The 25,926-nt window shown below is 30.3% G+C and overlaps 1 protein-coding gene across 1 annotated transcript in view; it reads left to right on the top strand.

Annotated features, from left to right (window-relative positions):
- Positions 1–25,584, top strand: part of LOC132741090 (myosin light chain kinase, smooth muscle-like) — a 108,462-nt gene extending 82,878 nt beyond the window's left edge. Inside the window, exons 34-50 of the mRNA XM_060729176.1 lie at positions 4,900–5,078; positions 6,554–6,732; positions 7,195–8,740; positions 9,703–9,850; positions 10,331–10,531; positions 10,981–11,124; positions 11,420–11,427; positions 12,031–12,199; positions 15,014–15,088; positions 15,395–15,418; positions 17,121–17,208; positions 17,720–17,920; positions 19,269–19,478; positions 20,180–20,311; positions 20,662–20,814; positions 22,173–22,296; positions 23,316–25,584. Of these exons, the coding sequence (XP_060585159.1) occupies positions 4,900–5,078; positions 6,554–6,732; positions 7,195–8,740; positions 9,703–9,850; positions 10,331–10,531; positions 10,981–11,124; positions 11,420–11,427; positions 12,031–12,199; positions 15,014–15,088; positions 15,395–15,418; positions 17,121–17,208; positions 17,720–17,920; positions 19,269–19,478; positions 20,180–20,311; positions 20,662–20,814; positions 22,173–22,296; positions 23,316–24,134 (4,400 nt within the window). The 3' untranslated portion in view covers positions 24,135–25,584. The remainder of the gene's footprint in view (positions 1–4,899; positions 5,079–6,553; positions 6,733–7,194; positions 8,741–9,702; positions 9,851–10,330; positions 10,532–10,980; positions 11,125–11,419; positions 11,428–12,030; positions 12,200–15,013; positions 15,089–15,394; positions 15,419–17,120; positions 17,209–17,719; positions 17,921–19,268; positions 19,479–20,179; positions 20,312–20,661; positions 20,815–22,172; positions 22,297–23,315) is intronic.
- Positions 25,585–25,926: the final 342 nt, after the last annotated feature.

Below are 25,926 nucleotides of genomic sequence, written 5' to 3'. Positions count from 1 at the left end.
CAGTGTACTTTATAGCTAATATTTCCAAATATTTTAATGTGACAAATAAATTGATTTGTTTACATCTAAATTTAAATAGTTTGAAAGCTAATTTATGTATTAATGTTAGTGACATACCCGATTTATTCCTTGGATCAGAAATTGATAAAAGTTAGTATTAATACTGAAGACTATTTTAAAGGGACTTGACTGCAGGTTTTTTGACATGAGAGGACTTTGATTTTTTTTTGAGATTAATGTTTCATTTGTTGTAGGTCTAGACCAATAACTTGTGTGAAAAATTTCAGATCATTAGCTCACTCCGTTTTTCCAGGACAAGTATCATAATTGTGAAAATGACCATTGCAACGCTGTGTTAAGTCCTGTCATATTGAATCACATTTATACCATTAATACAAATTACTTCAAAAATCAATTATTACACAAATAGAATCCTTTGACTTTGTTTTTTTCTCCTTACGTAACCATTTTTTTTTAACAATTTTAGCTGAAATTCCTCATATGAATATAGACCAGATTTCATGAATACAAATAAATGGTACATTGACTTTAACTTATTACGCAGATGGTATTACATGCTTTACTATAATAGTAACTTATAGTACCTTTTTATTGATATGATTGATAAATTTAATGTAAACTTAATACCGGGGTCTTGTGTAAAATCTTCCTATAATTCAAGATAAAAGAGAAAATTGAGAACTGACTTACAATGAACAAAGATGGTCTATAAAAGCCAGAATATAATGGCGTGAATAAAATACTGCTCTTCATAAATGCTGGAAAAAAAATCTTTTTTGTGTATGGTGATAATAGAAATAAATTGGTGAAGAAAAAAGTATATATAATATTTGCTGAGTAGTGGTTAATGATGGATAAGTTGCAATTTAAGTGTTTAATGTGCACAACCAGGTATTTGTTGGTAGATGTTAGATCGTAGATTAATAATATTAAATCGTGAACAACAAGAATTTTGTGTCAAGATGCGTTAAAACGTTATAAATTATTTAAACACTGATCGTTTATATCAGTGACTGGAATTTACGAGACTCGATTTTATTGAACATTGTAAATTAAAAATTATTTGGAAGGAATGATATTGTACTGTACACGGATATATGTCATAAACATAACTTGGGATTTAAAGACAAAATTGAAACAAGGAAAGGTAAAAGAATTAAATTTTTTCATTTTTATGCTTTTATGATAATGAGAAATCAATGATAACAAGAATTCTTGATTATTTTCTATAATTATTTTGAATAAAATATAGAAAAATGAAAGAAAATCGAAGGAACTTTTTTTTTTATGATGCATAAAGGATGAGTATTTCTAAAATATATGTATATATTAATATGTAACAGTTCAATTAGGTAAAACCATGTTAGGAATTCAGTAGTGCATGCTTTTTAATGAAGATTTAAATTGCAAACAGAATGATTTTAATGACCTTTTATGATGTATGAAAATATTTTCTAGTTTCTCAAGAGAAAACTTTTCCTCCCATAATACTTTTAAAAGATCTTGGTGAAAAAAGACAAAGAAAAAAATGATATGAAAGTTAAATTAAAATATTTAAATGATTTTAGTGACTCCTAAAGGCTTTATGTGAAAGTTTTACATGTTCATTACCATTTTGATATAATATTTTGAAAATCGAGATTTCAAGTGAAGTGGTAAAGACTGTGTTGAAATAGTTGTGTAATATTTATTCGATTAAAGATATCACTTATAGATAGCATTGTCAGTGTTGTTTAGCTCTGATTAATTAAAAGTCCACTGCAAATAAAACATCTATTGAAATATTGACTTTTGGAGGGGCCATTTACATGGAGAAAAATAGAGATTTTTTAAGAGAAATTTGGTAAACCAAATTGATGCCAAATTGATAAAATCTTTGAATATTTCATTTAAATAAATAAAGGTAAAGACTTGGATATCTGATATCATTACCTATTTAAAAAGTAGATATAAGTCAATTCAAGCATTGAAGGGGGAATGTGCATTTAGTTATATGGTTCATTTAATATAATGTGTTCTGTTTAAAATTAAGTTAGGTCAAGTCATGAACATTGTGGAGAAATCTAAAATGAAAAAAAATCGAGGACTTAGTTTTAAATGTTTCATCCATCAATATTAAGAAAATAAATGTGATAGACTTTTGAAGTTGTTTGTTCTTGGGACAGTGTGTGTCCAAAATTCTTGCACTTTTCAAGGTATGTGATTTTTGTTCAGTCAGATACAATTTTTTTATTTATTTTCACAAAGACTTGCCTTCATTATAATGATTATGGCATCTTATAAACATAGATGTAAACTTGATGATTTACCAGATATTTCCGGCTCTGTTTTTTGAATCCTCATAATTAATACCTTGTTCATTATTTAGAAGGTGGAGTTATAAAATGATGTATCAATTTTGTAGAAAAAAAAAATAAAATAAAAATAAGGTAGACCACAGGGACTGATCGGCACAGTGTTTGTATAGTGTAAAAAAGTAATTCTAGAAAAAAAATGTAATGTATATATAATATATATTATAATATATACAGTATATATTCTTCTCTAGAATTACTTTTTTACACTATAGAAACACTGTGCCGAGTCCCTTTGAGGTAGACGTGCAATATTACAGGTAATTTTTTAAAAACCTGTTTATTCAGTTTTGGCTAAATTGTAGTGTAGTTTAAGAATACATATCTTTAATGTGGATTTCTTCAGTTTTTGGTTTCATGTGGGGATTTTTAAAGGTTATTTATCAGCTTATCTTGTACTCTTAATGCGCGATATCAATTTTTATGCCACAACTACTGTAATCTGTTATCATAATTTGAAATTTGAAATAAGCAAGGTTATTAATACTCAAGGCCATCCATGATTTAGTTATAACAAAATCATATCAATTTGGTGGTTATTCATTTTATGTGATACAGTTTAGTTCTTAAAACACTGTTTAAACACTTAATATTTATCTAAACGTGACACCCCTACTTACTTTAATAAAGTTTAAGGGGATTCAGTTTTACATTTAATACTAAAATGGAAATTTGGTCACACTTTACATACAGACGGACTTGATTCACATCTCATGTATAAGTGCTGTCCCTAAATGGCTGGCTGGTTAATATGACTTACCCCTGTCTACATTAGTTGGTTCCAAATTTAGCTAGATAATTAGATGTTGAATTTGTCCTTACTGAAGAAGCTATTGCAAATTAAGTTTACTAGAAGACCGATTTTTCTTCAACAGACATTTTTACCAGTTAGTACTAAAACATACTAAGCACCTGTAGTCTTTTGCCATCATTAAACCTAACTAAATAAAGTAAGAAAAAAAAAAATCTGTAGGATTTTTGCTTTACTTAATTTTGTAAAAACCACAGGACTGACATTTCAGAAAAGAAAAGTTGAACAAAATACTGTATAAAATATGTCTCTGAATACTTTTGTCACATTGTTACCACATCATAAAAGTGGTAAATTACTCTTGATAGAGTGTGTGACATCTGGCTGATGTACATATTCCAATTTGTTCGCATTTTAAACCTTACCATTAAAACGTACACTTTCATGGAGGGAGAGCTTATTAAAGATGTTTTTATTCAGTTGAGTGATACTATAGGAGTACTTTCAAGAGATAGGATAATGAAGATAGTAAAATGTTGTAAATACTCTATATGGTTGGTACAATTACCATGAAAAGATATTTGGATTAGACAGTATGAAAAATGACAGATGATTTTTTCAAGCGTTATTGTTGTATAGCACAAATGATATGTAGCGTGAATCAGCAAACCTCGTTGTATAATCTGTAGAGACGTTGTACAATTTGTCGGGACGCTCTGCAAGAGGTGCAGTTTTATCAGTGATATCTTAAAGGGTTATTCTTAATAACTTTTATAACTGAAACTGATTTTTCTTTTTTTTAAGTTTTGAGCTGGATTTGATTATTAAGTTTATATTTTACTTGATTTTAATTTTTGAAATTATTGCCTAGTACATGTGCTACAAAAAGGATTTTAGCTTGATGGATTTTACATGTTATTTTAAAGTTTTCTGAGAGATAAAGATTATATAAATACTGGTTTGTGTAAGTTTTTTTATTTTTGTTTGTTTTATTTTGTTTTTCATGTTTTAATGCATTGAATGGAATGTCTCTTTATGTTTTGTTATAAGAAGTTGTACATGTTTTTTTCTGTCTATGTTTTCAACAAATCTTCCTTTGCATGCATATCTTTGTGCACTTTGGACTGTTCCCTGAAATCCCCTGTTTTGCATGTCATTTAGGAAATAGTGTGTTTAACTGTGACGTCTTCTCCCGAACATTGTTATATGGCATGACCTTACTAAACCAGATCATTCCCCTTGAATCTGTTAAATTCTGTTTGAATGGTGTCTTGTTTCAAATCTGAAGAAACCCCTCTCCAATAGCATGGTATGGTTTTACAGGACCTGAGGTAACTCTTATAAAATTTACTCAAAATTGTTTCCCTTTTGTCTCTTTTCAGAGGGCCTTCGCTCACGACTCTTGAAACCAAAGCACTGAACAACAAAATAACCTCAAAACTTCTTTCTTTTTAGTTTGTCTATCTTTTCTTTCTTTTTCTTTTATTTATGTGTATGTTTGTTATGTAAAAACAAAGTGAACATTTATGCTTATTTCTATCTTTTATGTGTGTTTTATGTCGGTGACATTTTTACAAATGGAATAAATTTTCTATGTGACATTATGATTTTATAAAGTGACATTTTTACAAATGGAATAAATTTTCTATGTGACATAATGATTTTATAAAGTGACATTCCATTCAATGGTCTAGTGTTTAACTGGATCTGACTATTTTTGAGAAACAATGCATGTTTTTGTGTTTATTTTTTGTTACTAAAAAAAAATAATAGAAAGAGACGCGGTCCAGAACATATCGCAGAAAGCACCGGAATTTATCGTAGCTCCGAGGAATGTACATGTTGAAGAAGGAGCTAATATTACATTAAGCTGTCACGTCAATGGAAATCCTCCCCCATCTGTTCAATGGTCACGAGGTCGACAGATACTGAGACACGGAACAAAGTACAAGGTAATAGTTGTTTATATAGTCTGCTACATTCTTACATTATCAGACAGGGCAATTTACTGTTCACACCATAGCTAGAAAAACCTACCTTACAGCTGCCCATGTAAGACAGGTTGCATGGTTTAAATGACATTATTCCGGCGCGCCTTTTATAAATGAATTGCATTCTTAGAATGACATCAATTTGCGGCTATGATTGAAATTGTAAATTCATACACTTCTACAAGAAAAAAGTGCTAAATGAAAATATTATTTGCAATTTCTTTCTGAATTATGATAAACATGTAATATGCAAGAAAAAGGATTTTACACTGGCTTCGATACAAACCGGAATATCTTAACGGAAACTCGACAGAGTCTCGTTACTGTCGTAAACATTTACCCTCGAGCTAGAATTTCCGGTCTGTAATGGCAGTCGGTGTAAAGACTTAATAATATATTCTTTCTTACTTGATCTCAATGCTAGCTAGCATTTATTGTGATTTATCTATCAAGTCTGGTCAGTTTGTATACATGAACATGTAATTCTCAACTTTTTAATATTGAAATACATTGATTTTATGTTGGATAGCTATGAAAATGTAAATGTTGAATTTTCATATTGCAATTGTGAATAAGTCATGTGATTATTTCACAGTAACTGTTGCAAATAATTCATGATTCAGAATTATTATTTGAAATGCTGTAGAAGAATTTATGTGTTACATAATATTATAGACAGCAGATATTGACTGCTAATAATATATACAAACCTGTATGATCATTTATGCCACAGGTATTTTACTTATTGTTTCCTGTATAATATAATTGGTATATCATTATACAACACTTGAATAAACCATCTGTTGTGTGGAAAGAAATGGCATAAATAATATAATGACATTATTCATGTATTTATTCTTTATTCAACACTGCAGTCTGTGAGAAATGTCTGAATTTGTCTAGTAATCTTTAGATTGCTTTGATGTAATAATGAATAGGCAATAGTTTAGTTGAAGTTTAAAAATTGAGTTATTCATCACAGTATAAAAATAGATTATTATCTGCAAAACTGCAGTAACTTATATAAAATAAAGAAGGACTTACAACAGTTTTGTAATCTACACTCGACTGATGGTTATCAAAATTTCCTTAACAAATTTTACCAGGAAAAAACTTCAAAAAAGGCTTTAAAAATTTAAAGTTTCTGGATTTTTAGAGAGGGCAAACGTGAGTTTTATAATGATTACATAACGGTTGTTTAAACATTTTAGATGCATATCTCTTGAAGAAAGTAGTGCTGAATGTGAAAGTATTTATCATAAAAGAAGTAAAATGTAAACAAATTGTAGTAATTTGATTTCCATACAAAGTGTTACATTACTATAATTGTATAGTATGAAAGTTATGCACCAGAGAGATAAAATTTTTTATTTGAATTTTTTTACAGCTGTTTGTTTTTCTGTCAGTTTATCATTACCTGTATTTGCTATTTTCAGATCAGTAGCATTGGAGAAGAACATTTTCTGGACATCAGCTCTGCTAACGTAGAAGATATTGGACCGTACACATGTACACTGTGTAACCCTACTGGAACAATCAGCGCTAACTGTCACATTTCCGTCGGTGACGTTCCCACTCAACCAACTCAACATAGTCAAAGGTCTCATAAAATTAGGTAATAATTTTTCTTCAAGTTTAGATTGTTTTAGATGGTTTACATGTACAGACTTGTAATATTGATATAATTTATTTACAGGCTGCATTATTTTAACTTGTATTTATGTGCATGTATATGCACTTGAATTAAAATATAATATTAAATTTGGTGTATATAATTAAAAAACGCAAATTTGAATTTGCTGTAGCTTTCGGCCTTCTTTAGCGGCATTTATAATACGTATTGTATTCAGACAAAACAAGGGAAGTGATTTAACGTCATTGAGCCGCACCATTGTGACGTTGTGTGCTGTCTGCCGCATTATTCTTTATTGTTTTCACTGAATTTAAATATATTTTTTAATTAACAACTTCATGTTGGTCTTTATTATGTGACTTGATTTCAACATGGCCATCAATAACATTTTTAAGATATATCAAGAATTGATTAATTAAACAGAAATTTTTATTAACTTTTCAGGATACACAGAGACCATTCATCAAAATATAACGGGACTGAATCCGAGAGTTCCGATGTATCGTCACTAGATAGTGAACATTTTCAAGCACATTTGGCTGTTAAAGCTAAAACTGTACCTATTCATCGTACACAGTTAAATTTTCAAACAAATGGTGAACAGTTCAATATTGAACAGTCTAATTTTACAAAAAGTGAAGTGTTCCATGGTACACAGTCTGCTTTAAAAAGAAACAGTGAACCATTCCATGTTGAACAGTCAGTGAATGAAACTGTACTGGAAAGGCAAGTCAGTGCGCCAGTCAAAAGAAATCCAGTAGAGGTAAATATAGTGAACACAAGTTCAAATGAAATTAACTCAAACTCATGCAGAGAAAAACCATTAAAAAGGTTTGAAAATAGAGAGACAAATATTGCCAGTAAATTTATCCAGTCAGTAAATGTTAAGCAATCAAATGGTTCTCAGTTTAGTTTACCTATTCCAAAAAGTCCAGAAAAACGTAGAGAACCAGTCATTGAAAAGAAAGGGGGAGTCAGTCAAGTTGATTTCCGTGGAGTACTGAAACAGTCAACTAAAGATTCCAGTATTAGAGACATTAATGGACAGTCTAGAAAGCATGTGAATGACACAGTTGAAAAGAAAAATCCTGAATCAGGCAATCTTCAACAAAAACTGTCTCGAACGCGACAACTTTTTGAAAAGGATTTAAGCACATCAGTGCCAAAATCTCATCATTCAGTGAAAACACCAGAAAGTGTCAGTAAAGGACTAAAGGTGAATCAAGCCTTGAAAAAATTTGAAGAAAACACAGCAGGTGTACAGTCAGATTATAGAAATATACTAAAACCAAGAAAAGATCATACTGAAGTGCATTTAGCAGACAAAACTAAAATTATAGAGAAACCAACTGAACAATCAGTTTCACAATTAGATTTCAGAAATGTTCTTAAGAAGAAAACTGAAACAAAATCTGTTCCTGAAAGTAATGAATACAGAAAAGTGAAATCAGAATTCAGAACAGATCATTTGAGTGATAGTAGTTTTGAAAAGAAAAGCCTTCAGAAACAGCGGGCTGAATTAGTTGTCAATGTAAGAAAAAAAAGTATCGATAAAATTGTTACTACACCAAAACAGAAGAAAGAATTTGAAATACCAACTCCAAAACAGAAAAAGGCATTTGATTTACCTGTTAGACCTTCTCAGGATATACATGCTAAAAAGGATTTAAAAGGATCACATAAATCTGAAGTGGAATTACCAGTAGTGAAACCAAAAACTGTAAAATCTGAACCTCAACTTGTTGAGTTCAGAAGTGTTCTTACTAGACCAGAAAGACAAAATTCTAAAGAATCTGTTGGTGACATTATAAAACCAGTTGCCAGGAGACTGTCACAGTCTAAACCATTGGCAATGGATATAAAACCAGAAATAAAAGAGAAATTGGAGAACCAGTCAGTTGATTATGGGAGCGAAGTAGTGTTACAATGTCAGGTCACCGGATCACCGAAACCAGAATTAAGCTGGTCCATAAATGATAAAGAAATTAAGGTAAAAATTTTCATATTTGAATAATTTGTAATATATTTTCAAAATTTTAAGAGATGAGTTACACTCTTTTATATGATAAAGTTATCAAAGTTAAGATCAGATTCTCTGCATGACATCTTTACTATGGTTACCCTGTATTTAGTATAGGGAGGGAACTATAATTTTATGTTCATTCAACTGAACAAAAAATATGAATTTTATTATATGATAAGATTATGTAATGAATGAAGTGTATAGACATAATTTGGAATGTTTGAAATAGTTGTAGGAGTTTGATAAATAAAGGGTTTTAATTTTGTTAGGAATATCTTCCTATTCTTGTGTTCAGCAGCTGGTTTTATATACAGAAGGGTATAAAGTACATTACATAATTATCAGGTTTTTTTTATTTACTTCTATATGTTAAACTACTATGAATGTACTGATATAATGTATGTTGATATTGTTAAACTCTTTTATGTACATGTTTTATAGGTGTAGTGAAACTCTGGATTTTTATTTTTTATTTCCCCTGTTGGTTTCTATAGCATAATTTATTATCATTCTTTGATGTGGTTGAGTGGGGGGAGGGGAGCTTGTTTTGGGATATTATATATGATTATATGAGTCATCGTATTTTGTAGTTTGTTTCATATAATATTTTCTGCAATCTAAATTTTTAGTATATTTTAGCAATTCAGATTTTTGATATAATATTTTCAGCAAACCAATATTTTGATGCAATATTTTCAGCAATCCAAGATTTTTGATATAATATTTTCAGCAATGCAAATTTTTGATACAATATTTTCAGCAATCCAAAATTTTCAACAATATATTTTCAGCAATCCTAATTTTTGACATAATATTTTCACCAATCCAAATTTTTGATATAATATTTTCAGCAATCCAAATTTTTGACATAATATTTTCACCAATCCAAATTTTTTCAACAATTTAAATTTTTGGTATAATATTTTCAGCAATCCAAATTTTTCCGAATGTCATACAATGATGATCAAGCCAAGTTGGTAATTGCCGAGGCATTCTCCGAGGATGAAGGGGAATATACATGTACAGCTCAAAATACAGCCGGAGTGGCAATAACATCGTGCAATCTTACAATAGAAGGTATACTTTAGAAGACAATATCCTATTTTCTTTTTATAGGAAATACATTTGAAATTCTAAATCTAATGCATTGATGAAAATCCAAAAGAGAAGAAAATATCTTGATGGTTATTTTGGAGAATTTGTTATAAAATATTTTATTCTTTGTGTATGGTTAGATTTCAGAGGTAATTTTTTTATGGATAAATTGCGGTTATACATTTTAATCAATATATTTTTCATTGAGTTTAATCATTATTTAAGTTGTTTTTAAATATGAAGATCTATATTTCATTAAAACACAAAAATTAATGTTTATTATAATTTTATTTCTTATAGGTACGCTACATTGGATATGATTATTTCTTTAAAAAAATAGTAATTGCTGTGTGTTTGTGTGGATTATTTGTTAATATAAAGTCTTTTCGATATTTATAATTCTATGAACATTATAAGCACATTTATAAGAATTTATATTCAATAGATAAGTATATATTTCAGATCGTCCAGGGACACCAGAGAATACAACAGATACAATAGAAGAACCATTTTCTCCAACTGCTACCCGGCCTAAAATATACAACATATGTCCAGCTGAGTTTTGTATACTACGAGGAGGTACCATTGAGTTTAAAGCCTCATACACTTCAGTACCACCTGGGACTGTCACATGGTCTCGTGGAAAACAAGACTTAAAACAAGGTATGAATGTGTACATGTATATTTTTAAAAAATTATACAGTTTGTCACCTTAGTGCAGAAACTGAGTAACTTCTTTGAAAATTTAATAGGAGTTAACCTGTTACTGCACAAAGGTGATAAGTTGTGAATAACTTGACCTACCTAGATTTGTGTCATGGATTTATCATGCTTTTTAATTTATAACTGTCTATATTTTGTTAGTTAAAGGTACTTAAATAACAGAATTTTAAAAACTAGCCAACCTTATATTATTAGTTATAAAGATTTTTGACAAGTTATATGGCCCTATATAAACAGTTGTTAGGAAATATAACCCAAGCCGCTAGGTTGTATCATATGAATGTGCATGTATTTAAAATAGATACTTTGATATGTAAATAATGTTTTTGAATTTTCTAACAATATACTACATGTACATGTTATCATATGATAATAAATTTGTGTTTCAGATGCAAGGATGAAAATTGAGACCACAGATTGTTTTAGTACATTAACAATTGTTGACATTGAGCCGGAGGATTCTGGGAGATTTAACATTAAAGTGGAAAATAAACTTGGATCTGACGAGGCATTTGCTTCACTATCTGTTGAAGGTAATCATTATTCACCCTGCAAAACCCCACGGCTGCAGGACCCAAGCTCTATCTACAAAATGCTACCCCTCCCTTCACAGCATAACATCAATATCAAGTATCAAAACACTACTTCTTGTTCATACATTCATGGTTATATAATATATTCATAATTAACAATAATTTCCTTTTACTTGAATGTTTAAGTAATAGTAATTCTATTTATAGCTGTGTTGAAGATTTGAGTTTGCTATTTATAGATGTGTAAAGGTAAAGTGTTCTATTTATGAGTGTTTTTTAACTGTTCTATTTTTAGAAAGTGCCGTCACCAGTAGGTCATCCCTGTGTTAGTGATTAAATTTATATGCACTCTTTCATGGTATGGGCCAGCTTTGAGGTGGGGTTTTCCCATAATAATTTTCGGGGTTTAAATGGTGACGCCGAAAAAAAAGTGGACACTTGTGAAAACAAAAAAGTCTGGGCAGTGGTTTTTATTTTTTTTTATATATAATTTTAATTTTCCTTTTACAATTTAATTAAAATTGGAAAAAAGCTTTAATCTTTTTTTCAGTTTAGAATAAAATACCCCAACCCCCGAAATTTTTTGTTTTCTTTGAAAATATTGTTTAATAAAATAAATTTGCCTTTTTTAAAATGAAATAGTTTTAAATTGAAAAATTTTTTCTTTTCATTTCTTTTTTTTGAGTGATGAAAATATTGTATATAATTTAAGAACATAAATTATCTTAATGATAAGATATATGGATGGATCTGTGCAAAATGGTAGTAACTCCTTCATTATGTAATATCAGTTATAGCTGTTTTGCACCAAACCTTCAATTATAGAACTATGCAGATAAAAGGATGTCAATCTACTTTAATGAAAGTAATGTGAAAAAAACTATAATTTCCTTTCTTTTATTACAGAACACCACATATAGAGTAGAGAAATTACAGGCCCATACTCCATACTTTTTTAGAGTGTTTGCCGAGAATAAACACGGCCTAAGTAAACCATGTTTGACCCCAGATGTCACGGTAACCAGTGACAGACGACCTTCAGCATTATTGAGGTTACCAAGTACAGAATCAGATGGTAAGAGTTCAATGTCAAGGTCACTGTGATTTTTTATAATTCATGGTACTGGTACTGCATTTTTGAGTTTTTGTATTTAGTTGTTTTTTTTATCAGAGCATATTTATATTTCACCCTATTTTGCTTTTTTAAAATGTACTTTTTTAAAATTGGAAAATGGAAGCATTCGTTCATTGACATTTGGAGCAGAAGGATTTAATGCTTTATTATGAAAAGAGACATTTTGCACACAAGCTTGAGTGCATTAATAGAGCAGCATTGTATATTTGCTTTACTTTGTATTTGTGTGATCAGTACTTGTATATATTTATATCATTGAAATATACAACACGATCGTGACTTCAAATCGCAATTCTACACTTCATTATTCTGTGAAACGTATCTCAGAAATATTGCATGCCGTACCTTATTAATTTAGTTTCTCTAATTAAAATTCTCGATGGCTGCATTTCCTCTCTTTATTTGTCTTTCTCATGGAATAAAAAGCATGATCTGACCTCACAGGCAAAATGTTAATATGTCTTTTCATTTAATGTTTCATTAATGCATCATCTTTTGTATTACAGAATATTTTTAGCAGACTGTAAAGATAATGAAAATCAATTTGTACTTGTAAATGACTGGGTTTCCTTGTACTTTAAATATGTAAATATTAATCATGGTTTTGAAAGAGACAACAACCAAACAATCATTATCAATTTTGATTATTGCAACAATGGCCCGCCATATTTTTCAAGTGTTTTTTATGCAGGTTAAGATAGGTTAATATCAAAAAAGAATTTTTTGAAGTGTTCATGTCTGGGAAAACATCCTGTTTGAGAAAATGACATTTTTCCATTTTTCCTCTCTTATTTTGAAGAAATGAAGAATACTGTTGTTTTTTTTCTAAAAAATCATCCACTGTCTTTGTTAAGAAAATGTGAACCATATATAATTATATTTCATATACTATATAAATTGTATTTATAAAATACAGCTGTGTAAAATATGCATAGTTTGCAGATTAGTAAAAATGCAAAAACAAAACTTTACATAAATCACATCATACATGTATGTGTAAAGTTTGTACAATGCTACATTATATGATCATAACTCACTTTCTAGGTTATCTGTTCTTCTGTCTCAATCTATATATAATTTTATATTACATATAAAATAATCTGCTCCTTCCTTTAGCTGCTGCAGGAATAAAATAATTTGACACATTTATAATGTCTTTTATAGTAATTGTTTTCATCTTTAAAGCCGCATGGCTCCAGATTCATGCTAATTTTTAATGAAAATTTTGAAAATTTATCATAAAGTAAAATAATATGAAGTGAACAAAAATGTAATTCATGCATTATAAACAGCATTTATAATCCAAATTAATTACTGGAAAAGAGGCCAAAATTTGCACAAATTTGTCTTTATTGCATTAGCAAAACAGTAGTTATATGGTGTTTAATAATGCAGTGTAAGTCATTAATCGCACATAGCATGTAAATTATTATTTGAATCTTTAATCTTTTTACTTTTCTCAAAATCTTAGCACATTTTTCTAAAGTTTGATTTTCTTGAAATATTTTGGCTTATCTGAAGGTGTGCCACTTTAAAAGTTAACCATGTATGTAAGACATGAATATGAATTTTTTATGCTATGAAACAAATACATAATTATGCTATGAAACAAATACATAATTATGTATTCAAAAAAATTTCATTGTGTTTTTTACTAAACAATATTGAGACAGGAGTACAGATTCTGCTTCTTGTATTTATCTTATGATCATGTAGAGAAATATACAGTCAAACCTCTGCTAGTGACCACCCATTTGCTCAGTGATGCATAATAATTGTATTTATATTTTTTCTCCATTTATTGTAGAACAAACTGATTTGGCTTGTTTTGAAACTTAAAACATAACTTTATAAAGTAGTAATTTCCTCTTAAAATTTCTAAAATCTGGCGCTTTCCTTCATCTAAGCCCTGTCTGTTTTGTTGGAGTTGCGTAATAGATTATTTGTTATTAATTATTTAAAGTCATACACAGAGGTTTTATTGTAATAGAAAATTATCATTTAATTAAGTGCATAAATATGCCAGCTTCAAACTAGGTTGACATTGTGCACTAAGAATGCTGTTAGATAGTTTTATTGTGGGCTGGGTACAATATGCTGAACTTTTGCAGAACATTGTGAAAAACTAAGTTAAATACTTTTTTTATTATTCATGTACATATGATCTTTATTCATGTACATATGATCTTAATTCATGTACATATGATCTTTATTCATGTACATATGATTTTAATTCATGTACATATGATCTTTATTCATGTACATATGATCTTTATTCATGTACATATGATCTATGTTGAAACAAATATTTTTTATTACTTTATAAACTTTCAGCAAATTGTACCCAGTTTACAAAATCAGTATTAGTTACTGTTTTCACTCAGTCATATGTTCTAAATTGTAATTTTAAACCAGTGAAATTTGTTGTAAAATATATGACATTTCTTGATGTCATTGGGAACACATTGTTCCTGAAGTCATCAATGTATGAAAGGATATTTCATTAAATTTGCTGTTGAAATTGTTTTTTAGTCTTTCCAAGAGGAAGCATTTATTTAATTTAATTTCTATATTCTTTATCCTTTCAAAATGAATAAATAATTAATTATCATGTAAAAGGCAAAATTTGTTTTCTAGATTATGTGTAAATTTTAGAACTTCAAAACATTTGACTGAGTGGATATTTCAGTAAGATATATTTAGTAATGCCTGCAGTTTGCTTAATGTGTGTTCCACCCTTGATTAACATTACAGATGTATTTACGCACGAGAATTCCGAGTTGTTTACACCAATGTCTGAGTATGGTCTTGTTTCACCATTATCACCAGGTAGGTCACAGAATGAGGCTTGGAAATCCCTTTCTATTTTAGTTTAAGGTTTTGAAAATGAGGCTGGGGAAACCTTTTCTATTTTTAGTTTTAACTGGGGAGTCCCTTAATTTCTATATCACCTGCAGGCAATCTTGAAATAATTATATGGCTTGAAATGACAATCTTTTGATGTCCAACTTTTTAAGCAGTTTCAATGAAAAACAAGCTGTGTACTCAATATAAGGCTACCATTTTTTTGGGCTCAAGTCGTTTAACATCAAATAATTTTATGAGAATCTGAAGGTTTTCTTTTATATTACATAGCAAAAGCAGAAAAGAAGTTGTCAGGTACTGAAGTTTCTTTCGTTTCTATGTCAACATGTAATCTTTTACTTTTCTCTCCTTTATATTAAAGAACAGAAGTTGAGTTGATATGTATACAAGAATAGTTGCATGAAGCATAAAATAAATATGTCTTTTAGCATTTTGATTGTATTTTACTATATGTAACAATAATTGTTTTACTGCAGTTTGTGGATATTCATAGTTACTAATGACTGAAAATTTGAATTTTACCTTTTTTCCTTAACAGTTTTAGAATCTGGTATGATATATTTTGGGTAAATTACAAGGGTTTGTGGGAGACTGGTGAAGGTTGTTTCACTCAAGAGACAAAATATTATGTGGGAAAATCTTAGTGATTTTTGTGGTTGTTTCACTCAAGGGACATTAAATGTTATGTGGGGAAAATCTTGGTGCTTTTTTAAAGCACTATCGGTATCAATGCAATTATGCAATGGTTCATGCTGGTATTGTTTTATCTGATTGCCAGTAATTTGCACGGACTTCAAGTCAGAAAAATTATTTTACTGATTTTAAAAGGACACAACTTTTAAATTGAAGTTTTTCACAAAATGTTTTTTACACTAAGGTATAAGGTTTTACAATTACAAATAACAATAATAAAAAGTCAGTTGGAATGTTGACTAACATGTTATATTTGATTGTAGAATAATTTGCATGCAGCCTGACACATTAAAGTCAATATATAGTTGAATGAAACTGATTGCATTGAATATGTAGCTATTAGTAGAAAACTAGAAACAGTCAATAATGTAATACTATAAAGCTATTAGAATAAATAAAAGTTTTAGAGATTAGTTTCTTCTAGATTTTAATTAGTATAAATATATAAAGTAAAATTGATTTGACTAATACAATGTTAATATTCCCTCATCAGTTAGCAGATTTACCTTGCCCACACTAATGTTATTAATGAAATTCAGAAATGCCAAGAGGTTTGCCTGATCAGTATTACCTGTTAATTTTACATAAATACATAGAAATAAGACTGATAAAATTGAATATTAGATCTACCTATTAATTTGACAGAAGAATGTTAAATTCTCCCACCAATTGGACTGAATATAAATTCATCATAACCCATTCATTTGACAAGAGAATGTAAACATTATACCCACCAATTACACTGAATAAATTCATTATTATACATTAGACAGATGAATTTTGATATTACCTGCCATTTTGAAAAAAAATCTAAGTATAACCCATTAATTGTAAAGGGAAATTTCAATGATACCCACCATTTAGACTGAATAAACTTCATTTAGGACCCCAGTGAAAAATTAACCAAAATTGAAAAGCTTTTTCGCTAAAATCAGGCTTAAAGAATATCACAAAAACACTACTTTTAATTTATTTTTGAGTTTATTTCTTTAGGAGTGAAGTTCCTTTAATTGGACTAATTATTTTCAACTCCGTTTGAGCACTATTACACTTGCTAACATGCAAAATGCATACAGGCGTCACCCTCTTTAATTTTATACACTTCACTATATGTACACATTTATGATACTACAATAATCTAATGAAATTATTCATTTCTAATCCATTTTCAAAATCATAATTATCATTTCTTTCTGTTTATAGTGATTTTTATTGTTACATCTGATTGATTTGTTCAAAGACAAATCTTTATTTTATTTATTTTAAAGTATATGTGTTTTAATGATAACATTGAATATTTTAGATGAAGTATCATTTGAACATAGAGAAGTGACAGTTCTAGCGGGCCGGGTGTTTGAAAATTTCTACAACTGTTTACAGGAAGTTGGAAAGTAAGACGATAATATTACAGCTGTAGTACTGATAGACAATAGTTTTATGTCTTTACTTAAATATCTCGTTGACGAATATTCTTGCCAATAATTAGAAAAAAAAATGAAACCAAAAAAAAACATTTTATAGTAAAAAAACAAGTTTAGTTTATATTAGTTTATTTTAGTTTGATTTTGTTGGAAGCTATAAGCTTATATAAACACACCCATGTCCATTCCGTACTAAAGAATGAGTGTAAATTAGTTTCTTGCTCATGGAAACAAAAGCTTAGCCCTGAACCTACACAGCCAGTAATCCTAAAAAAATTTGTCCAATGTGTTAACAACTCAGCCACGCAGTCACACATGAAAAAACAAGTTTGTTTTCTAATTTATTCAATTAGCTAAGAAAAGAAAAGACAGTGTTTGCACAGTTAACAGTGAGTGATGTACAGAAATTGAGAATTGGTTACATGCACTTAAACTATTTCTTTCCAAAAAATTTTATATGAGTATATAACACTTTTTTCAGAGGTAAATTTGGAAGTGTTTACAAATGTGAAGAGAAGTCATCTGGGAAAATTTGGGCAGCAAAAATCATCAAATGTCGAGAAAATGAAAAGAAGAAACTACATCTAGAAGTGGAGATCATGAACAAATTGAAACATCCAAAGATTCTCCAGTTATGGGACGTATTTGATGCTCCGAGAAAAATGATCCTTGTAATGGAATAGTGAGTGAATTTTACATACTTTGCTTGATTTTTTGCTTGATTTTTATAATATACTAGCAAATTATGGCGTAACAAGTCATCAGTAAATAAAGGGATTAAATTTCTTTCCTTCCTTCTTTTTTGCTTCTTTTTTCTTCAATTGGCAGGTTTATATAGATTTTTATTAAGTATTTTAGATATTAAGAATGAATGTGTTTTGATAATATACGATTTTTGTGTCGCCTCTACGGAGTAGTGGCGACATATAGGGATCACTTCTCCGTCGTCTGTCTGTCCGTCTGTCTGTCCGTCCGTCACAAAACTTGTCCGGACTACTCCTCATAAACTACTGGTGCAATTTCATCCAAACTTTACAGGAATGATCAGTACCAAGTCTAGTTGTGCATATTCTCAGGATTTTCCGGTTCAATGATTTTTGTCAGAGTTATGGCCCTTTAAAAAATTTTATTTTTAAAGTTTGTCCGGACTACTTCTCTTATACCACTAATGCAATTTCAATGAAACTTTACAGGATTGATCTGTAGCTCAAGTCCTTGCGCATATTGCACGGGTTTTCTGGTTGAATGATTTTTGCCGAGTTATGGCCCTTTGATAAAAAGGTTTCTTTTTTCTGTGTGTTTGCCAGATACACAAAAGCTTGTCCGGACTACTCCTCATAAACTACTGGTGCAATTTCATCCAAACTTTACAGGAATGATCAGTACCAAGTCTAGTTGTGCATATTGTCAGCCTTTTCCAGTTCAATGATTTTTGTTTGAGTTATGGCCCTTTAATAATTTTTATTTTTAAAGTTTGTCCAGACTACTTCTCTTATACCACTAATGCAATTTCAATGAAACTTTACAGGATTGATCTGTAGCTCAAGTCCTTGCGCATATTGCACGGGTTTTCTGGTTGAATGATTTTTGGCCGAATTATGGCCCTTTGATAAAAAGGTGTTTTTTTCTGTGTGTTGCCAGATACGCAAAAGCTTGTCAGGACTACTCCTCATAAACTACTGGTGCAATTTTATCCAAACTTTATAGGAATTATCAGTACAAAGTCTAGTTGTGCACTGTCCGTCTGTCTGTCCGTCTGTCACAAAATTTGTCCCAACATGAAATTGGCCATCATGAGGCGACACATGTGATTACTGATCGCTCTTGTTAATAAAACATTTAAGTAGTTAGGTCAGGGTCTTTCAAAATTAGGTAAAATGTATTGACTTTGTATCAGTTGGTTATGGATTTGGTTATCAAATTGTTAATATTGTTTGTTTTTGCCACAAGAATCTGTGTATCAGTGGTGTTCTGCTAGTATTGACACCTTGTCCTATATCTAAAATGATGATGATTGTTTCTATTTATAGTATCGGTGGTGGGGAATTATTTGAGCGTGTAATTGATGATGACTTTGAGCTCACTGAACGAGACTGCATCCAGTTTATGCGACAGATATGTGACGCAGTCCACTACATGCACGGTCGAAATATTCTTCACCTTGACCTTAAACCGGAAAACATCTTATGTATCAAAAATGAAAGTAACAAAGTCAAAATCATCGACTTTGGTTTAGCAAGGTAAATTGAAGAATTATATACCAATTATATGTCTATTTAATGCATTTATAACATTTATAGATAAAGGGAGAGATGCCCTTTTCAGCCTGATGCACAGAGGGGCACCTGACGTCTCCCTTCACTAGTAAAGCTGGAAAGTCTCCATATGACCTATACTGTGTTGGTGCAACATAAAACCCAACCAACAAAAAGAAAAAGGGAATCGAAGTGGTTGAGGTGTCTGCCTCACAAACAAGGGGAAGTTGGTTAAAACCCCTATCTGGCCCCAAGTTTTAATGGCCATGTTCCCTCGTGTAAGTTATGAGAAGTGGTAGCGGGGTTTTTATATATACTGTATAGGTTCTGTCTTTTTATCATAATCTAGATAAATAAATATGCTTAAACTCATAATATATTTAAGATTGTATATTTAAATTATGACTTATAAAATTGCAGTAGATTTATGAAAGTAAAGAAATTATGAATGTTCATGATAACAACTATCATAATTAATGTTTATCATATACTTGTATTTAGCTTTCTGCTTTTTACCAGTTATCTGTTCAAGTTTATATTTGGCTATAGTAAGTAACGCCTTTATTTTACGAGGCTGGCACATTCTATCTCCCGATTTTACATGTGGGCCTCAGAATATGACTATGTTTTCTCATGAGGCTTAACTGATGATATTTACTTTACATGTACAATGTATTAAATTACAGGTATTATAACAAAGGTGAAAGTGTGAGAGTAATGTTTGGAACACCAGAGTTTATTGCACCGGAGGTTGTCAACTATGATGAAATAGGATTTACAACAGATATGTGGAGTATAGGGGTCATCTGTTACGTTTTGTAAGCATTGTCTTTGTTTTATTTATTTACTTTATTAAGGTATATATTATTTATAAGAAAAAAAACTTTAAGTGTACATAGCTTTCTCCTGCCATTTTAGACTTTATCATGTTTATCATAATTATGCATAACATTTTTAGCACAAATTCAAGAAAATAGTAGGATTTTTCTGTGCAAATTCAGCAATTTGCCTCCAAATACTTCTGAAAAATTTAAGTGTAAAATAGCTTTTATATTTGTAGATTTGTAAATTTTAAGATCATTTCTTTCATGTACACAAGTGAGATTACTTTTGTGTTTGTTAGTGCTTCTGTTCCATACTTTAGCAATATGAACTTGTTTTATTTTAGATTAACTGGATTGTCTCCCTTTATGGGTGATTCCGATGCAGAAACCCTCTCTAATGTAACACAGGGAGAATTTGATTTTGAGGAAGAGGAATTTGATAGTGTATCAAATGATGGGAAACATTTTATTGAGAGCTTACTTGTTAAACAGAAAAAGTAAGTTTTTAAAGTTCTTTTGGTTTCCAGATCATTGCAATACAGTCCAACCCCGTTTATTCGAAGTGCCTGGGACTGTATATTTACGATGGGTTCGAATAATCAAAATCGAAATATTGTGATATACGAAAACTACTCCACTTTGACCAATCATCGCTAAACTACCGTTTACAACACACTTGCTTCCTCTAATCAATTGAGAAAAATAAATATTTAAGAAAAGATGCGTAAAAATTATTGTATTGACATTGAAGACATAAATACTTGCATTTTATTTTACATTATGTATCGTTTCGTTTCGCGCAAAGCCTTGATAATGGCCGTGTCGTCACTACGGTATTTACAGCTAAACTCTGGTGTTTTCGATTAGGATAAATTAAGGCTCTCATGTAGCGTTGCAATTAATGAAAAAAATGTTTTGCATTTTTTGACAAATTCACATATACAGATTGTATAAAAATTATTGCTGTCATCTTCAACAAAATCGGACACGGTGCATAGCTATTCATTTTCGGTAATTAAAGTTGATTAAAGAACACACAAAGAGTTATTATCATGATTGTCTAATTACACGCATGACTGTGGATATTTTTCACAAGTCCACTGGTCAGCGAGTGGATCTGCGCCAATTAGTCTGGCTTCGAATAATAATTAGGCTGGCTTCGAATAATAGGTGTGAAATTCTTTCATAATTGTATAATCTGGACCGAAATTTTACTTCGAAAAATAGGAGGTATTCGGATAATGCATTTCGAATAATACGCTCGTATTTATATTGTTTTATATAGAGATAAAAACGGGACCGCCGATCTACTTCGGATAATGCCGGGTATTCGAATAAAGGGTTGTCGAATAACCGGGGTCGGACTGTATATTAACAATGATTGTTGTTCCTAGATAGATGGCAGATAGATGGTTACCAGCATTGACAACCTTCCCACATGAAGGAATGAAGTGTTCATGTTAGGATTCAAACCTAACCAGAACAGTGCTGGAACTGAAAGTGATCAGCTGTTACCACCAATGTAGAGCTAGGCCAGTCCTGCACTTACATGTTGTCTGAATAGGCTCTTAACTGTTGACTGACTTAATATGACTTTGATCATAATAAACCTAAATGTAGTCACAGAGCTTCAATATTTTGAGTAAAATCTTTTGGCACATCGTAGACCAGCCTAAAAACTTGTTTAAGTTTAAGCACAGATGTCAATTTGTATCAATTAGGGTTCTGATTTTTACACAAACTTGTGTACAAAGTTTGACATTATTGTTTTACATAACAGATTTGAATAAGTAACTGTAAATATGTTAGGAAATGAAATTGAAAATATATAACATTATATTATTGTTAATTATAGGAACAGAATGACCAGCTTGCAAGCCCTTGAACATGCTTGGCTCGCAAATGATGCTGCCCGCTTGAAAAATCACAGAATTAATACAAAAAATCTTAAGAAATTCATGGCCCGCAGAAAATGGCAGGTATGTATTAAGATGACCACTGTGTCAGAGTTGTTTTATCTTCTGTAGTCTACACTGCATGACTGTCTTCTCTTCTACCTTTGCACCATCATAAATGTTTGGTCGCGCTATAAAACCATTCACAATGAGAAATGTTACTTTGAAGAAAAAAAAGATTTAAAATTCTTATGAAGCATGATGTTTTTGAAATTGAAGTTACACCACAGTAGATGTGTGTTTTTGTAGCTTAGACTAGAATAGAAACAGATCAAAGAATGCAACATTGTAACAAACTTATTATTTTAGCTTTTTGAACAGTTTGAAATTTTAATGCTAAATCTTTTCATCCTAACATGCTTCACAATATTCCCCTATCAAACAGATAGGTCAATCAAGTGCATATTACATGTTATATGCACAGCATAAATACTACACTTACACCTTACATGACATCAATTAATCAAATGATGTCAGGAAGTATATTTCTACGCTCCATATAGTTCAACATATTTTTTATCAATTCTCTACTGTATTAGCATGTTAGATTGGAAATAGATATTAATTTTTCTTGCATTATAGTACAATAATGAACTGTTTATTGTTCAAATGCTTTGAAATTAATCATCGGCCTTCGTGATTATATTCCTGGGCATTTGAACTATTATACAACAATGTACTCAAGTTTGATATACACTCCCTAATTAGACTTATTTGGACACCTTAACTAATGATATCAACATTCAAGTACAATGTACTTATAAAATAAAATGTTCTTCATTTATTTAATGCCTGTTAGTAAAATTGAAATTGTTTTATCTTTGTAAATAAATAAGTTATAAATGAGATTTTATTTTAAAATAGTTTCAGATCATGTAGATTTATATTTGTTTCATTCCTGTATTTGGAAAAGATATTATTGACTGCTGTTTATTTTCCATGTATATTTGCTGTGAAAATAGAGCTAGATTTCAGAGTGTCTGCTTGTTTAGCTTTCATATGCTACTTTGGTGATGGTTTTTGTGTATTTTTTTATCCAACAGAAAACTGGCAATGCTATCCGTGCTTTGGGTCGCATGAGGAACTCTCTTCAGAAATTGATGAAGACGGGTACCAGTACTGGTTCTCCAGGTGCTGATAGTTTGTCGTCTGCTTCTGGTGTGGGGTCGTCTAGTTCAAATAGTAGTATATCATCCATGGGCTCTCAAAATGCCATCTCTGATGTCATAAATGCTTCCACTCCATTAAAGGTCATCCCTGATGAAGACATTGTAACAACCAATCAAAATGGTGGAAAAACCGCTGAATCATCATCAAATTTCAATCAAAAACATACATCCAGTTGGAATACAACTGAAATCAAAGAAAAGAATTCAGATGTGAATGGACATGGCGTGGATATAAACTTGAATTTAACTAATGAAAAAAGCAAATCTGCCTTTGTAAGTTGTAACAGTAACAACAGTGAAAAAAGTGTTGAAAATACATTGAATCCTGTGAATGTGTGCAACGATTGTCAAACTACTGCTTCATCCAATCAAAATGCAGTAGAGGATTCTAGGACAAAACATCTTCCGGTATTTAAGAAGGAAATGGTAGACTCTAAAGCATTTCCGGGAGATGTCGTTAGGTTTGACGTTGAATTTATCGCAGACAAAAATACAAACGTTTCTTGGTATTTTGAAGATGAACTTTTGATAGAAGATATAAACCATTGTGTTCAACAATCAGGCAATGGTGTATGCTCATTGATAATAAAAAATGTCTGCGAAGACGATGACGGTGAATATATGTGTAAGATCATGAACAGTTCCGGAGAAGAAACATGCTCGGCGGAACTTATTGTTTATGGCGCATTGTGATTGTTTACCATTCTGAAATTTGATTTTTTAATGTGCCATGTAAATGTTTTAAGCTAAATCTTATTTGGAATTCGTTAATTGAATCATACGCTGGTTCAAATTAACTTGAGTTCATGAAATCATTTTTTTCAAACATCATAAGAGAGCGCGATTGAGATAACACATTTTACATTACTTGGTACATTCTTGTACCATTGATAGGTGTCATTAGATCCAGACCGAACTCTATCAAGGTCTGTTGATCCACCTGAGCATTTATTTTCAACCAATCAAAGTACCAGTCCAGTATTTACTGCTGACTGATTTATTGTAACCAATCAAAAATCAGTCCAGTATTTTAAAACTGTTGACTGTTACATTTCAACCAATCAAAATTCAGTCCAGTCTTAACTGTTGACTGACTCATGACAACCAATCAAAGTGCGACAAACACGACTTGTGACCTTATAACCTTAGCTCAATGCCTCTTAGATATTAGTCATTAGTTAAAAATAAAATATGACAACAACATTAAAGTTTAAAACAACAAATTACAGAAATAACATTTACTGTATTTATATGATTACAGAAAAACATTTACTGTTTTTACATGAATATCATAACTTACTTATAATTATATTTGATGAATTTGTTTTATTATCCATCTTGAATTATGGAAGAAAGTTTGAGATTTTGTTAAGAACTGTAAAGAAGCTTTGTTTATTGTTAAGGAGTTGAAAGTTTATTATAATTATAAAACTTTGATGTTAGTTATCGTATAATAAGTTTGTGAACAGTGTATGATTTATTATAAAGTTTTATTTCTCTCTGCGATGCTTGTAAAATCCATTTATTTCTGTTTGAATTCTTACTTGACCCTACATGTTCATGATTTTGTAGTTATATCCGCAAACCAGACAACCCAAGTTTCATGTACATGTATGCTCGTGAAAATTCATTTTTCGTATTTCGACCCTCGGATAACCCTGACAAGCATTTCACAGACAAATGAATTCAGCTGAAAAAAATGTGCAATTTTTTTTTGTTTAAAATATATATTTTTCATGTTTGTAGATATTTTTTTATTTTTTTTTTTATTTCTTACTGTTAATTGTTATTAACTTATAAAAATTTATATGCAAAAGTAGTTGTAGATATTTTCAGAGTCTGTTATAAGATTTTTTTACGTAACAATAGTATTCTGTATATAGTGTAATGGAAGTATTTATTAATATAATTTCTTTTTTTTATTAAGATAAAGGAAAGATTAAAACCAGCATTGTATTGTATTAAAACAAAATGACATCATTTTGTGATATAACATTTTAAGTATTACATTGTGATAATATGTTAACTTATATTATGTAGTGATTTGTAGATTAACTTTAACATGAAGTTATGTTTATTAACATATAAAATCAGCTGCATACACTGTCCTTGAACTTTGACCCAATAAAATTAGATAAAAATATTTTCTGGTGTTTTTTGTTGTTAGCTCACTTTTGTGCTCAGAGTTGAGAATTTGTGATGGCAGTGTGTCCATGGTTCATTTTGTCCACAATTTCTTTAAAAAAAACCCATCTCTCCTCCTAAACCACTTGATGAATGTACCAAATTTTACAGGAATGATCTATAGGTGGTGACAGGTCCTCTACAAAAGTTTTCTTAATGGTTCCAGTATGATGCATAAGTAGGTCACATTAGCTAAAAATAGACTTTTCAAAATCTACAATACTAGAGCTTAGATATATGGTAGGTAGTATCACCTTGTGTCTTCCAGAAAAGTTATATAAATCTTGCCTCATGCAGGGGT

This window comes from Ruditapes philippinarum, unplaced genomic scaffold, assembly GCF_026571515.1.
Source record: "Ruditapes philippinarum isolate M1 unplaced genomic scaffold, ASM2657151v2 ctg2_1_1_1_1, whole genome shotgun sequence".
NCBI lineage: Eukaryota > Metazoa > Mollusca > Bivalvia > Venerida > Veneridae > Ruditapes > Ruditapes philippinarum.
Note: the sequence above shows the minus strand (reverse complement) of the source record. Positions and strands in the feature narration are given on the sequence as shown.